Raw genomic sequence first — 16940 nt, 5'->3', positions numbered from 1 at the left:
AAGAGGGAGTGAATCAGAGAGAGAGAGAGAGAGAGAGAGAGCATTTGAGATATGGGGGAGAAGAGGGAGGAGCATGCTAGCAGCCATGATTGGGATGGCGGTGTGGCAAGTCGGCTGTGGCATTGGGATTAAGGAGGCAGAACAGGCAGCGGCTAAGACTTGGGTTTGGGCCTGCTAAGGAGTTGGTGCTTGTGGAAGGCCAAGACGGGAGAGAGGAGACAGAGCATAGGGGAGAGGTCAAGTGTGAACGAGAGAGGGCAGCTGAGGGAGAAATGGGGTGTCGTGCATGCCAGTTTGAAGGGGTGTGGGTGTGTGCAGGTACACACCGGATTTGCTTGGCAATGAAGAAGTTATCCATCATTTTATGGATTAGCAACACGACAGATTTGGTTGAATCGAATTGCTGCAGTATTATTTTTCTTTTTTTTAATCAGTGTAATTGTGTATTATTCATTATTGATCGATATGCGAAGGATGCAATTTTATGCTAACAAGCTTCTTTTTCTTTTTTGTATGGTTTTCTTTTGATTATAATGCTAATGCATTAGCTACCATTTATAATATCTTCTCTTTTACTTAGGTTTTGCCTTCTCTGAGGGAGAAGCATGATGAATTTATGTTGAGAGAACTTGTGAAAAGATGGTTGAATCACAAGATAATGGTCAGATGGCTGTCGCGATTTTTTAATTATCTTGATCGATATTTCATTGCTCGGAGGTCGCTTCCTGCACTTAATGAAGTTGGGCTCACTTGCTTTCGTGATTTGGTACACCCACGTTCTTGGATTTATAGCTGTTTAACTGGAAGTTTGAATTGATAATTATTATCTTTATTATATATCTAAGTTGTCTTGAATATGATATCAGATCTTTGTTATGTAGGATTTTATTATCTATTGATTTATTGAACTAGTTTTCCTTCTTAGTATTTTTAAATTTGCATTGGTCTATGCAGGTTTATAATGAGATAAAAGTTAAAGTTAGGGATGCTGTAATCTCTTTGGTAAGTGAAGTATTTCACTAAATTTTTTGTTGTACGCACACATCCAAAAAGATTTAGCAAATTCTTCTTATGGAAACAGATTGACCAAGAACGTGAAGGAGAGCAAATTGATAGAGCTTTACTGAAAAATGTCCTGGATATTTTTGTTGAGATTGGGCTGTTGAGCATGGAGTGCTATGAAAATGACTTTGAAGCTGCAATGCTTGAGGATACTGCAGCTTATTACTCACGAAAAGCCTCTAATTGGATTTTGGAGGATTCTTGTCCAGATTACATGTTAAAGGTATCTGCATTGATTTCTAATGCTTGGAAATACATTTCCTCTTACTACATAAGCTTTGGGTTTTTAACATATTTTTGGGTTTTGTTAGGCTGAGGAGTGTTTAAAAAGGGAGAAAGATAGGGTTTCACATTACTTGCATTCTAGCAGTGAACCAAAGCTTCTGGAGGTATGTGGTTGTTTGCCATCTGTTGTATGGTGTCTTTAAATTTGATGTATATAAAGTTTCTGAAGAGTGCTCTTTCTTTGTGTAGCAAGTGAAAGTAAATTTAATTTTGCTCATTCTACTGAGTGCATTATGTGGCGATCTGAATCACCCATTCATGTTTAATTCACTAGACACACTTACTCTTCAGAATCTATCTTCATAAATCACTGTAGTGGAGAAATATACTCTTGTATGAGTAACCTTGCCACCAAGGATGTCATGGGTTCCCAATCTTTCTTGGATGGTACACAGTATTTTACTTCGAAGTGATGTATGAAGGTTTGAACGGTTCTATAATTTTTTGTTTTCTTGTCAAGTAAGAGGCTAAGAGAAGAAGGCACATTTCTGTCTTGCATAAACGTCAGTTTGAACAGCCTGCTTTTGTATGAGTAGCCATAGCCACCAAGAATGTCATGAATGCACAACCTTTCTTGGATGATATATTCAGTATTTTGAACTCATACGGATTAGGATGCTTTGAACTGATTCTGATTCAATTGAAATTTTCTTTTTCATTTAACGTGCTGATGATTAAAATCCTTGTGTGTTAAAAATTTGATAGAAAGTGCAACATGAGCTGTTATCAGTAAATGCAACTCAACTCCTTGAGAAGGAGCATTCTGGATGCCATGCTTTACTTCGAGATGACAAGGTAATTGGGAGGAATATTCTGGTGATCTCAGTCCTTGAACTGAAACATTTGAGCCTTGCACTTGTTAATTTTTAACTTTATGCTATAGGTGGACGACCTTTCAAGGATGTGTAGGCTTTTCTGCAGAATTCCGCGTGGTCTTGATCCTGTCTCGCAAATTTTTAAACAAGTGTGTTCAACGTACCTCATTTTCTAGCACATTGTAGAAAACTCTTGCCAAGCTTTTTTAACTTTTTGTTTGCTGCAGCATGTCACTGCTGAAGGTACAGCATTAGTCAAACAAGCAGAAGATGCTGCAAGTAACAAGAAGGTATGATTTTTGTGCATGTTTCCCTAATATGGATATCTTCTGACAACATCCCAACTTTGGCATGGTTGGTTGTCAGTTTCAGCTTGTGCAGTTGAAAAGCTAATTTTGCCTGCATAACTGGATGACAGCTGAATTTATTTTTATTTTCTCATTTGTTACTGTTACTTCTTTTATTACCAGTTGTGTCGTGTTTATATATTATTAGTATTTTAAGAAAGTAACATTGGGGAAAGGTCATATTTTGGATAATAGTTTATTGAGACAATATGTTTTTAATATCATCATAATTACGAATATCCTCTTACTTATATATTTATTTATTATATTCCTTATATTTGTCTATTTATAAGTACTTATTCCAAGTCATAATAGCATTAAAATATTTCCTCTCAACATGGTGTATCAGAGCAAGTGTAAGTCCTAATCATTACCGCTACACCCGCCCTCCCCTCTATTCTATGCCATAGTCCGCATTCACTCATGATCCTGCTTGTATTCAAATGTTGCTGTCGTGCTTGCTCTTGCATGTTGTTGCCTTGATCATGCTTGCACATCGTTGCCATGCTTGCACTCTGATGCTGCTGTCGCACTTAGGCTCTCACTCCACCATCTTGCTTATGCATGCATGATATTATTGTTTTTGTTTGCTCGCCATTTTGCGCTTGTATGGTGTCATTCGTATATGTGCTCGTCTTTTTTGTTTGTCATATGCAGGCAATTATTTGTGTTTGTTGTCAGACCATTGCTGCATGCCCTAGCTAACACTAATGCGTACATTTTATGGTCCACCATTACCAAATGGGTTATGTAGGCTTGAAATTTTCATATCCATGATTTGAGTTTCTCGTTGAATCTCTTACCTTATGATATCATTGTTTCTATTTCTCCTTTCACTGTGATAAAATTCTCTTCCATTCATACTGCTATCAAATTTAATAGGGCCAATTATCTCCTCCAATCATGAGTTTTTTTTTTCTTTGCTATTGATTTTCATGAGAATTTTTAGTCTTGATGCATCTTCCTAGACAACATTAAGTTTCATAAATTGCAGGCATCTAATTGCACCGTCCTTTTATGGCTACTCAATGGTCTTGAACCTTTTGTTGCTTGCATTATCATGCTGTAAGATTAGAGTAAGAGATGATGGACCGGTCCCTCCTACTAGACTGACCAGGGCTTACGCCAGGTGGAAGTTCCGCCTGGTTGAATTTTGCCCCTCTTGGGGTGGGGCTCGAGGGAATAATTCAAATAGGGGGGGGGGTGGGGTAGTGTGCTGACTAGATCAATTTTCAGAGACTGTATTGGAGGGGAACTTTATAAAAGGGTTCAAACTAGAGATTTGTGCGGCAGTTAGAGTGATGAGGCCTCATGATTTAGGAGAGGCTATGGAGCTAGCCTTGTTAGTGGATGATCATAAGTACCTAGAGAGAGGGGCTAGAGGCAGTAACTTGGGAGATTCGTACAAGATGACTACCACCTTTTTAGCATCAAAGGAGCCAACATCCGGTATTCTTAGGGAGATCCTGGATGAGAATACTTTAAAAGGGAAACCTGGGGGAAACTTTAAGAAGCTCACTGAGACCGAGTTATAGGAGAAGAGGCAAAGGGGCTGTGTTTCAGATGTGATGAGAGGTATATACCGGGGCATAGGTGTAAGGACTAGAACCTTCAGATTCTCAATGTTTGTGATGACGAGGAAGCTGAAGGGGAGGGTGAAGGGGAAGAGAGGGTGGAGGAAGAGGAGCATTTACACATGGACGTAGCTGAGGTTTCACTGAACTTAATGGTAGGGTTAACTCCAAACCACACCATGAAGGTAAGGGGGATTATAGAGGGAGATGTCATGTAAGTGTTGATAGATAGTTGGGCTACCCACAATTTCTTTTTCAGTCAGGTGGTGGATGAGTCGGGGTTAAAGCTAGTAAACATGAGATGTTATGGGGTGATGATGGGGACGGGGAAGATGGAGAGGAGTAGTGGCATCTATAGGGTGTTGCTCCTAACACTACTGGAGGTGCCGGTAAGGGAGGATTACCTTCGATTAGAGTTAAGAAGCACTAATGTGATCTTGTGTATAAAATGGTTGTAGAAGTTGGGAAACATCAATATTGATTGGAAGGCATTAATGGTGGAGTTCAAGGTTGTGGGGAGGAAAGTGATTATTAGAGGAGATCCTAACCTGTCCAACAAAATCATGGTGAGGGCAATTTAGGGTGAAGGAGTGGACAAGCTCAGCAAAGAGGATATACAAAAGATGCTATGGGAGGTTCTAGAATCCAAAATTGGAAACTGGATTCAATATATGAGGATTGTTATGAAACTCTTGTTTGTTGCAGAAAGAAAAATCTATGATCAAAATTTTAATGTTATCAAGGTTCTTAAGGATCGTTGCTTTGTTGAAGTAACAACAGACAAGATGTTGATTAAGCAGTTTCCGTCTTTCCACGTTGAGGACAAGGTGGGTCTTTGGGAATGGCGTATTGATGGACCACTTTCTACTGGACCGGTTAAAGATGGGCCAGTCCCTCCTAGACCGGCTTGGCATAAGAGACTGGCCAGGGCTTAAGCCAGGCAAAAGTTTTGCCTGGTTGAATCCAGCCCTTCTTGGTGTGGGGCCCGGAGGGATAATTGAAACAGGAAAGGGGGGCGGCTAGGAGAGGGCTTTAGCCAACAACCAGGGATTTGGGAGAGCGGGATTCTCCGAAGATCCAATTATATCTTGCTATTTTCTTCATAAATCTTTCAATAAAAAGTGTTCTTGTGTGTTCTTCCTTGTTTGTTTTCTTGTTTCACTGAACTTGAATTTCAGCCAAGGGTTTGTGAAATTTCTGCATCCACTTCCAATCAGAAGATTTGGGAGTTTTTTTTTGTTCTACTTCTAGGTGATTGATGTTTCTCATATTTGTAATTTCTATTGTACAACAAGGTGATGAGCATATTTATGAATACCCATAATAGTCAGTATGACGGTCTTGACCTTTGTTGCCTGCATTGTCATGCTGTAAGATTAGAGTAAGAAGATTTGGGAATTCTTTTTTGTTTTACTTCCAGACGGGTAATGTTTCTCATCTTTGTAATCTCTATTGTACAACAAGGTGATGTGCATATTTATGAATACCATAATAATTTCTATGACGGTCTTGAACCTATTGTTGCTTGTACGTCATGCTGTAAGATTAGAGTAAGAAGATTTAGGAGTTCGTTTTGTTCTACTTGAAGGCGATCAGTGTTTCTCGTGTTTTTAATATCTAGTTTACAACAAGGTGATGTGCATAGTTATGAATAGGGGTGCAAACGAGTCGAGTTGAGCTCGAGTTAAGGGCTGTTCGAGCCGAGTTCGTCTGTCAATGCCGAGCTCGAACTCGAGTCGAGCTCGAGCTCGACTCAACAGAGAAAAAAAAGCTCGTCGAGCTCTTGAGCGGCGGTTCAAGCTTGAGCTCGTGTGCCCGCATCCGTCGTTGCTCACGCGTCGTTGCTTGCGTTTGCATCTGTCATCCGTCGTCACCAGCTTCCATCGTCTGCGTCGCTACTAACCACTGGAAACCTGGCTCTTTCGTACTGTAGAAAATAACCGTTCAATTTTTAACCTAAAATAAATCACTTCTCCCTCCTCTATGGTTTTATCCATTTCCTTCTTCTCCCTTTCATCCCTCATCATCGAATCACTTTTCCCGAATCAGTAAAGAGGGAGCAAGAAAAAAAAGTTTCCATCGAAGGGCTAGCGGATGAGCTCGGACGACGAAGTGATGGAGATGCGGGAAAGACTGCTCTTTTCAGATATGTGAGATAGTGCAGGTCCTGATCGGAGAAGGTCGGAGGAGGAGATGAAAGGCCACGTGGCGAATACCTTTAATATATATTTATTCTATTAATTTTCCTATAAGAATACCTTTATTTCAAGTTCCTATTCTACTCTTAATTTCATGTACTAGCTTCTTTGCTCACATGTATCCATGATGTGAGAACCCTTGCTTATTTAACACTGCACCTGGGCATTGTGCATCTTCCCTTGCACACTTTTCATTATATTTAGGCTATGTAGCATGTCTGATGTAAAACATACATGCGAATATGAGTTACTTAAGGAATTTGCACGCTTAATATTTAGAGCACAATAATTATAGTGATTTCGAACGACAACATAAAAAACACAAAGAGCAGTGACATAAGCTTTAGGCTAAATCACATGTGTAGGCGTTAAGACCGTAAAACAATCAATTAGTCGAACATTGCATACATGGAAAGTTTCAACAAGAAATCCCTAGATTGACAATGAGATTAATACTATGAAGGATCCCTCACACAACTCTATAATTTACTAGGCTTTAGCGGAGGACTAACACGATCTCAGTGAATCAATTAATTCCACAATTGAAAGTAACTCGGAAAATAAAAGAGTGAGGGAAAGAGTTCACCGAATCCTAGGTTTGGGGGCTTTGGGGCAGCAACTAAAAGGTTTTTCCGATCAGGACGGTTGCCTCCTTTGACGGAATTTCCTCTGGACAGCACCCTGGATCCTGTTCGGCGAATTGGGGCAGCAGCTGGAGGACTTTGGAGCAACAGAACTGCTGTTGCTGCTGCTGGAATTCTTCTGGACATCAGCCAGGGATGACTGGACAGCTGCTATGAGAGCCTTGGCAGCAGTTTGGACACTCCAGAAATTTTGGACAGCAAAACAGGAAATTCTGGACTTTGGGATAGCCAGGAAATTTGCTGTAATCTTCTGGATAGCATTTCGTGAATGAACAGAAACTGGACAGCAGGGTTGTGAAGGCAGTTAACTCCTCTCTAGGTCACGGTTTGGGAAGATTAGTGTTGCGGGAAAGCCTTCCAAAAAGAAAATCTGAGTTTAGTCTCAGATTATGTAACTTGTGATGGAGGGAAGGATTAAAAGAAATAAATCTGGATTTATTTCAGAGTTATCTAAGTCAGGGATTTGAATTTTGAAATTCAAATAAGAGAGGAGGGAAGGGACAAGGGGTGTTTAATTATTTCCCTAATTGAAGCCTTCAATAAGGAAGGAAATAATTAAACAAGAGGGGAAGAGGGGGCCGGCCATAAAGGAAGGGAGGAGAAGTTGTCTAGGTTCGATTTATGTGGGCCCTTGATTTTAATTATTGATTGAAATCAAATCTGAGATTTAATTTCAGATTTGATTAAATTAGGGAGGCTTCCTAATTGGGTTGTATCATTAGGGAAAGTATTTGAATTCAAATATTTAATTGGATTGAATAAAGGAAACTTTCCTAATTGACATGAGTTATTTCAGGGAAAGTAATCAAGGGAAATTTGAATTTTTGAATTTCAAAATTCATGATGTAGAATTGATTTCAAATAAAGTCACTTTCCAAATATATGTCAATTTAGGAAGTTATTTGAAATTCAAATTTGAATTTCAAATTGATGAGTTATCTTCCTAAATCACTTGGGTGAGTTTTGGTAAGTGGTAATGATGATGGAAATCATCATTAATGGTGGGAGGGTCAAGGTGGCCGGCGGCAGGGAGGTGAAGGGGTGGCGGGTAATAGGGCATCACGGGGAGGGGTTGAGGCCATCGGTTTGAGAAGAAAGGGAGTGGATTGCCGGCGGGAGGAAAGAGGAAGATGAAGACTAAAATAAAGAACCAAGAACTCACAAAGAGATTATAGAACCTCGAACCTTGGACTCCTCCAAAGGTTGACGGGTATTGCTTTCACCCACCTAGGGTCTCTCCTCCCATGAACTCACTTAGAGATCAAGCAAAGGAACTAAAATTTCATTTCAATATTCATCATCCCAAAATAAAAGAGAGCTAGCCTATAAATAGGCCTCATGAAAAGAAAAGAAACAAAGACAAACGCTCTTCGGGCTACAACACCACCTGACCACCCGTAGGGGTAAAATGAGAAAACAGAAAAGCAAAAATAAACTAGTACATAAGACACATAAAAAATAAAATAAACTCCCGATCGTATCCGTTGATCTTCTGATGTCCTCATCAATGTCGCTTATAGGAAACTCCCTAACATTAACTATTTTTAAATATCAAATCAATTATGATTCTCTTCTCCTTTTGTGCCTTCAACCTTGAAGTTCTTTTGCTTGTCCTGCTGATTTTGTGCAGATATTTATCTTGCCGTCTATCATACTATTTCCTAGTTGGATAATATCCTGTTTGAAGCTTTGACACCAGTGATTTATTCTGGAGCTTTTCTCTGTAGATATCCGATTATTTTCTAGTCCCTACCTACTTATTCATGAATTTGGTGGTTAGTTATGGATCCACCTAAGTTTGTAGTAGAGATGGATTGGAAGTTTTACTGAAGGATCTCCTCTAGTTTTAACTAACTTGGAAGTAGGTTTACATGAATGGGCTAATGTAACAAATGTACTGTGCATTTTACTTCAGCTACATTGAGTTAGTTTTTTCATGATTAATCTGATGTTTAAATGATAAAATGCTTGAAATCACTGTGTTGATTCTGATTTTTTTTTCCTATCTGTATGTTCATGCTATAGTCAAAGCACTGCTTTAGTTCAATCTGTGCTTCTAACTTGGCTTGCTGTTCCACAGGCAGAGAAGAAGGATATCGTTGGTTTGCAAGAGCAAGTAGGGCCCCAAGCAGAAACGATATGGAAAATTGAGCATATTTTTGACTTATATGCTATTTCTGATCTCTTTCTCTTTGTAGGTTTTTGTTAGAAAAGTTATAGAGCTGCATGACAAGTACCTGGCATATGTCAACGATTGTTTTCAGAATCATTCCCTTTTCCACAAGGTTAGTTTTATAAATTTTTGTTATTACTTGTACGATTATATTTATGCAAGCTATTTTTGCAGGCTCTGAAAGAGGCTTTTGAGGTATTCTGCAACAAGGGTGTTGCAGGCAGTTCTAGTGCCGAGTTATTAGCTACATTCTGTGATAATATACTCAAGAAGGGTGGAAGTGAGAGACTGAGTGATGAAGCTATTGAAGAGACACTTGAAAAGGTCATTTGTTTTCCTTTTTTTCGTTTTTGTCAACATAATCTTTTCATTTCTATTCTAGTTGCATTATTTGGACTATATCGCAATAAATTTTTTTTTTTTTTGCAGGTCGTCAAGTTGCTTGCTTATATTAGTGATAAAGACCTATTTGCTGAGTTCTATCGGTATTCTTTCATTCACACTTGAGCTGTATTTACTGTATTAACTTTGTTGCACATTTTTTAATGCTATTTTGATATTATTAGAAAAAAGCTTGCTCGGAGGTTGTTGTTTGACAAAAGTGCTAATGATGATCATGAGAGGAGTATCCTCACAAAACTGAAGCAGCAATGTGGGGGGCAGTTCACCTCAAAGATGGAGGGCATGGTCTGTTATATAGCTTATATTCATTCTTTTAATGTTTTGGGGTGATTAGTGCTTATGTTTATATTTATATTTTTCGTACAGGTCACTGACTTAACATTGGCAAGAGAAAATCAAGCAAGCTTCGAAGAGTATCTCAACAATAATACACAAGTAAATCCAGGAATTGACCTTACAGTCACTGTTCTAACAACCGGATTTTGGCCCAGCTATAAATCATTTGATCTCAATCTCCCTGCTGAAATGGTAATGACTCTTTTTCTTCTTTCTTATAGCTATTAACATATAATATATTTTTGAATGTTAGACAATTTTTTCTGTTTTGGCTTCTATTTGCAGTTGGGTTTGGGCGGCTCATATAAGACAATCTAAATTACTCTTTTACTTACATCTCTTATCTTTTAAATATACCGTACGTTATCTCAATGTTAGATTCAATATTTCTTAATTTATGTTCCAGCCTACTCACAATGGGGTTTGGGTGGCACATGTGGGTGATCTAATTATTTAGATAATCTAAATGAGCTTTCTGCTAATGCACGATTCTGTTTGTCAATCAACGCCATTCATTACTGCATTGATGGATTACATTTTAATTCATAATGCTGTACTAACTAGTTGGGTGTGTGTATTTGCTGCAAAGGTTAAATGTGTAGAGGTTTTCAAGGAGTTCTATCAAACAAAAACTAAACATCGAAAGCTTACGTGGATATATTCTCTTGGTACCTGTAATATCAATGGGAAGTTTGAACCCAAAACAATGGAGCTCGTGGTTACAACTTATCAGGTTCCATGCAACTTTCTTTGTTTCTTTTTCATCAATTGGATACTGTTTAACCATAGGTTTCTAATGAATGACTTTGCCATACACAGGCCTCTGCTCTGCTGCTTTTTAATGCTTCAGATAGATTTAGTTACTCTGAGATCATGAATCAACTAAATTTGACAGATGATGATGTTGTCAGATTACTACACTCCCTTTCTTGCGCGAAGTACAAGATTCTTAATAAAGAGCCAAATACCAAGGCCATCTCACCAACTGATTATTTCGAATTCAATTCCAAATTTACTGACAAAATGAGAAGGATTAAGGTTTATTTCATTCACTTGCATTTTATATATTGCATGACTAATCATCCATCCTCTTTTATCACTTTTGAGGTCATATTTTTCAAACTGCAGATACCTCTCCCTCCGGTGGATGAGAAAAAGAAGGTGATTGAAGATGTAGACAAAGATCGAAGATATGCCATTGATGCTTCTATTGTGAGAATTATGAAGAGTCGGAAAGTCTTGGGCCATCAACAACTAGTAATGGAATGTGTTGAGCAGCTAGGCCGTATGTTCAAGGTATCTGTAGTTCCAATTTTCTATTCTTCCTTCTTTGCACATTACTGGTGGAATTTTCCCATGCTATTACATTGTATTGTTGCAGGGAAACTTTATGATGTTAAACTGCCTCCATTGTCTAAAAATCTCTTTTTTTGTTTGTTTGCTTTCCCCCGCTCTTCTACTTAAAAAAAATATTATGGTTACCTATTAGCTGTCTCGTTTCCTTTAGGTATCCTGACGAGCCAACAAAACATCATATGCTGTTCAATCCATTGGCTTTATAACAAGCTACAATGGCCAAAAAACACTTCTATCAATCTCGCATAAGAGAAAGGCATGATTACGAGTTATTTGCTGTTGTTTCTAGTAGCTAGATGGTAAAGTTAAGAGCAATCTGGAATCCTTTAGAGGTCTTCTATGAGATTAGATTGTATGAACGAGATAGATGTTTGCTCATGAGATGTCTGGTTTGAATAGAATTTCTTTTTACTTTCTATTGATGGCTGACGAGCAGCTAGTTGTTTTAGATGAAAAGAAAAAGGAAAATAAGGAAAATAAGGCAAAAAAATACAATAATGAATTATAATATTTTTTTTTTCTTTTGTTTTATTATTGACACCTTAGGAAACTAAGTTGAAAAAGGAAGACTTTCTGCTAAATGCACAAAATGTTAGGATTGTCCATCGCAGACCACTTTTAGGTGCACTGCCTGTGATAAATTACAATTTCTAGCCACTTCATATATATGAAAATGTTTTGCATTTTTTGCTTTCACAAGCAATAAGTATATTGAAACATTTCTTCATTCCTGTGAGGTGACAATGCCTTTTCACCTTAAATGGTCTAAGTACGTGAAGCACTACAACTACTCTGTCTTGCCATGTGGGTAAAAAAGCCAAAAAAAGATTAATGTCATAATAATATCTAGATAACCTCAACCCTTGGCGCCTCAAATGTGCATGACCTTTGTCTTATATTTTTAATATTAAGAGGATGTTGAATAATTGAATAAGTATTTTGGTATTAACATAGAAAAAAAAGATATGTTTATATGCCAAACAAATAGTGCTATAGAGAATAATGCAAGATAGATTTGATAAATTATATCACTTTCATAGAACCAACTTGGTTTTGTATAAAGGATCTTCTATGGAAATAATTTTTGTGGTAAGATAATTAATTTAGATGTATAGAGACCAAAGAAATGAACTTTATGTAAATTTTTATTGATCTTGAGAAATCATTTGATTGATACCATGGGAATTAATTTGGCACACATTGAGGCAAATTTCAAAGTTATTTTGGTTTTATTAAAGATATGTATGATGAAGAATATAATAGTATTACTAGCTGTTGTGGATTGTCATAAAGTTTTCCAGTTACAATCGGTATACATCAAGGAGTTGTATTGAGATCATATTCTTTTACATTGGTTATAAAAATGTTTATAAAGATACGAAAAGTGAGATGTATTGATGTATGCTTATGGTTACGTGCTAGAAAATTTGAGTCGATAAAGTGTATGTTTTATGTCTCAACTTTATATAAAAATTCAGCACCCATAGTTAGTATTAAGACTGGAAGTTTTTTTTTTTTAATGTTAAAAATCCGGAAAGGAAAAAAATCACGGGGCCTAACCAGTTGAAAAAATTCCCTATAGAGCATGTGATGAAAAAATTCTCCCTTACATGCAAAAGAATAGGAGATTATTTGAAAACAAATGTATGAATTTCCTTGGAGGGGAATAGAAATAAATTATACACAGATGAATAGTTAGCACCCAATAACAAGATTTGATTTCCTTTATAAGGATTATAGAAGTATAGTGTCCACAAGAGGACAATTAAAATCCAACAAGAGTTTGAAAATGATAGCGATTATTGACAGTGATCGCAGACAACGATGGTGGTTGTTGGTGGCAATAGTTAGTGACATTCGTTACCGAAGATAGCTGGAAAATGTAAGAGCCACTCGATTCGACTATAAGTATAAAACATGTCTAATTTGGAGATCATTTGGTTATCCAATTAAAGTTTGAAATTTCTAATTATGCTTCAAATCAAGTTTTAAAATTGCGCGATTGGGTATTGAGGCATTTTTTGTTCGTGAGGCGAGGCATAAGCCTCAAGGTGTTTTGAGGCATAAGTCTCAAAATCTAAAAATTGTGTAAAGTCAAAATAAAAGTTAAAAATTATTTTTTATATAATATCCAAATAATATGTTAAAGGATGATATATTAACTTTCTATTAAACTATGAAGTAATAAATTTACATATATACGAAACAAAAAATTATATAAGATGTAAAGTGTTTAGTGATAAATTATGTGAAATAGAATTGAAATATAAATATTACAGGAACAAAATAATATAAAATATATGAATTGCATAAAAGTATCATATATAATTAAGTTCAACTCTAAATTTTTTCTTTCTCAGTTGCCTACTCATCTACGTTTAATTCCTAAAGAAAGTTTAAATATGTGGTACAAACTCAAATCATATGTATTATAATTATTAAGGGGATTTTTATTTGAGTCACTGCCATAACAAATTGGTCTTTTCCCTACCTCATCTTGTAGGGTCTAATGCCTCTCAGTATGCTTCTTCATTTATTTCAGTTATCTTCATCTTTCATAAATGTTTGTCATCAACATAAATATAATACTCCAAAATTTTAAGAGGAGATGGCGGTGGCATGTTGCTTTCTAGTTATCCCCTATGGCTACTATGATGTTGGTGGCTACGGCGATGGCATTAGGCGCAAGCCTAAGCCTTGAGGCATTTTTTCCTGGAATTGAGCTTTGGTGGGCCTCAAGGCTTGCCTCATATTGTGCAATTTTAAAAAATGTTTAAAATGCTTGATTTGTGCTCCTTTAGGCTCGGATTGGACCACTTTTGGTATTGGTGGGTTCGGCTTATTGAGACGTTTTGATTGATTATAAGTTTGTTGAAATTGGAGTTCATATGGTCTTGAATTTAACTCCATCAGTTTCCAATTCATATTTTTGTCTGGAGATTTGTGTTGATTATGCCATTTTTTGTATATATATATCACTTATAAAAGATGAGATTGTTCTAATTATTGAGATGTTTATTGAAATAAGAGAAAAAAATAGAATAATTAAGAAAATATTTAGAAGATATAAGATTTTAGAATAATTTGAATAAAGATTGAATGTAGGATGTATAATTTTAATGGAGGTTATATTAGTAATTATTAATAAATATTATTAGAAGATAAAATGGTACTTAGGTGTGATAGTTTTTAAGTATCTTGAATCTATTTTATAGAAAATGGATAGAGATGAGGATGCTTCTGAAGTTAGAATTGATTGGTTTAACGAGAGAAGTGACTCAGTTGTATTATGCTATAAGATGATATCATTGAAACTTTTAAAATTTCTAAAACTGTAATTTGGCTTATAATGCTATATTGATTGAAGTCTTCTACAAAAAAAGTCATCAATATTTAAAAATTATTGATATTTAAGGAGCATGATAGAAATGAGAATGTTCATATGGATGTGTAGCTAAATTTGGAAGGATATATGTTAAAAATGATTATATTGGAATTAAGGTGTCTTCTATTGAAGAAAAGATAATTGAAAATAAATTTTAATAGTTGGGAAATTTACAAAGAAGAGTATAGAGTAGGCTTATTAGATGAGTTATTTTTTAAATATTTATATAATTTTAATTTCTAAATAATATAATAATATTTTTTTGTTATTAGTTATTTATTTATTTACTAAACCTAAAAACCTCACGCCCCAATCTTGAGTCACGCCCGATCCCTTACAACCGAAGCCACAATCCTCACGCCCGCACGGATTCCGCCTACCTCATGCCTACTCGAAGTTGCGAACCCTCACTAATGCTTGATTCATATATTCCACATGAATTTCGCCTCCCTTCACGGGATTCCACACTGATTCTGCCTCTCTTCACAATATAGTCTAACAATTCACTGCTCAATACTACCCTCTATCATAATGATATGAATGAAAAGCACAAATATGTGACAACTGATAACTTATGCCCTTGTAAATTCTTGTATTCAAATATGTTTAGTTGTTTTATATATTCAGATTATCTTGAACATGCTTGTTCAAACATGCCTGCCTGAATATTGTTGTGCATGAAAAATTGGAATATTGCTACAATAAACAAATTTTTAATGCAAATATCTATCAAACACTAATTACTATTCAATTTTGATATAATTTTCAACTAAAGATACTAAAATTAACATTTTTAAAGTTTGAAGAATCTTGAGTCATGAGCTTCATTAAAATGTCTATTTTATTTTATATGCTTTTTATTCTATTTTATTTTGATTAATCTCAAATAACAAAATCATTTAGTTCAATAGTGTACTTATTCGATTTTAAGGCTTCATGCACGTGAGATGGACTTTGAATTTGCTTGCTTATAGGTCATAGAAAATGTTAGATTTAATTGAATCTTCAAAAAAAGATCCAGCGTTAAAATATGCAATATTGGCTAATGAAGCCAATAATAATACTATGACATGTATATTTTGTGGCAAAATAACTAAAGGAGAAATTACGCACCACAAACAACACCTTATTGGAGGTTTTAGAAATGCTAGAGCTTGCTATAATTGTCCCAAGCCTGTAAAGAATGAAAAACATGGCTCCATATTGAGAAAAAAGGTTTTGAAGGAGCAAATTAATGACACATCAAATGTCATCATTGACGAAGAATATGACTTTGTTGTGATGGAAGATGATATTCTCAGCGTTGGACCATCCAAAATATTTCAAACAAGTAAATCCAACTCTTATATTCATTGTTGGGGAGGAAGATTTGACATAAACTATTGCTGCAAAGGCCATTGGTGTTTATGACAAATGCTACAACATTCGAAAGCAATTTAAAGGCAAAGAAAATGAATCTTCATCTAGGCATCACATTATTGTGATTGAGAATGAGGACGATGAGGGTGATGAAGATTATTATGAAATAAGAGACAAAACTGATAAATATAATGATTTTTTTTTACCTTTGTAGAATTCAAGTAAAAAGAAGAATTCAAGTTGGATGGTTGAAGTGGAGGAATGCATCGGGCTTGTTATGTGATAAAAATGTACCCCTCAAACTTAAGGGAAAATTCTATAAGATGGTAGTGAGGCCTGCAATGCTTTATGGTGCCGAATGTTGGCCATTAAAAGAGAAGCATAATACAAAGTTAAGTGTTACAGAGATGAGGATGCTTAGGTGGATGAGTGGCTTTACCCTTAGAGATAGGATACGAAATGATCATATACGTGAAAAGGTTGGAGTAGTTCCAGTAGAAGATAAAATTAGAGAGAGTCGCCTTAGATGGTTTGGTCACATAAAACGGCGGCCTTTCGATGACCCAGTTAGGAGAGTAGAGGTATTAGATTTGACTTATGTTAAGAAAGGTAGGGGTAGACCTAAAAAGACTTGGTTAGAAAATATTAGGAATGACCTTTCTTTATTAGATTTAAACGAGAATTTGACTTTTAATAGGACACAATGGAGAAAAAGGATTCATGTAGTCGACCCCACGTAGTGGGATAAAGGCTTGATGTTGTTGTTGTTGTTGTTTTTGTTGTTGTTGATGATGATGATTCCCTAGAAGAGTAGATTAAATTCCTCTAAAATCAATATGCTTTAAAAAATGATTGTAATATTTTGAATTATGAGAGATTTGGTTGTTGTTTTCTTGAACTTATGCATGACTTTAGTAGATGTTTTTCATTATTATGATAGTTTATCTTTCAATTTAATGATATTTCATATTAATGCCTATTTTTTATAGTTAATTTTTTTTTTT

The 16940-nt window shown here is 35.9% G+C and overlaps 1 protein-coding gene across 2 annotated transcripts in view; it reads left to right on the top strand.

Annotated features, from left to right (window-relative positions):
- The window catches only part of LOC110116436 (cullin-1), a 38289-nt gene that overhangs the window by 12990 nt on the left and 8359 nt on the right, over positions 1–16940 (top strand). For both annotated transcript variants that reach the window (XM_020850000.2, XM_020850002.2), the window contains exons 5-20: positions 581–766; positions 955–1002; positions 1082–1285; positions 1374–1451; positions 2053–2142; positions 2231–2311; positions 2390–2452; positions 9006–9041; positions 9124–9210; positions 9273–9422; positions 9528–9583; positions 9665–9785; positions 9867–10028; positions 10426–10569; positions 10656–10874; positions 10965–11132. In XM_020850000.2, the coding sequence (XP_020705659.1) occupies positions 581–766; positions 955–1002; positions 1082–1285; positions 1374–1451; positions 2053–2142; positions 2231–2311; positions 2390–2452; positions 9006–9041; positions 9124–9210; positions 9273–9422; positions 9528–9583; positions 9665–9785; positions 9867–10028; positions 10426–10569; positions 10656–10874; positions 10965–11132 (1893 nt within the window). The remainder of the gene's footprint in view (positions 1–580; positions 767–954; positions 1003–1081; positions 1286–1373; positions 1452–2052; positions 2143–2230; positions 2312–2389; positions 2453–9005; positions 9042–9123; positions 9211–9272; positions 9423–9527; positions 9584–9664; positions 9786–9866; positions 10029–10425; positions 10570–10655; positions 10875–10964; positions 11133–16940) is intronic.

The sequence above is a fragment of the Dendrobium catenatum genome, unplaced genomic scaffold (assembly GCF_001605985.2).
Source record: "Dendrobium catenatum unplaced genomic scaffold, ASM160598v2 fragScaff_scaffold_1472, whole genome shotgun sequence".
Classification (NCBI taxonomy): domain Eukaryota; kingdom Viridiplantae; phylum Streptophyta; class Magnoliopsida; order Asparagales; family Orchidaceae; genus Dendrobium; species Dendrobium catenatum.
The sequence above is the reverse complement of the archived record's forward strand: the minus strand, read 5'-3'. Positions and strand labels throughout refer to the sequence as shown.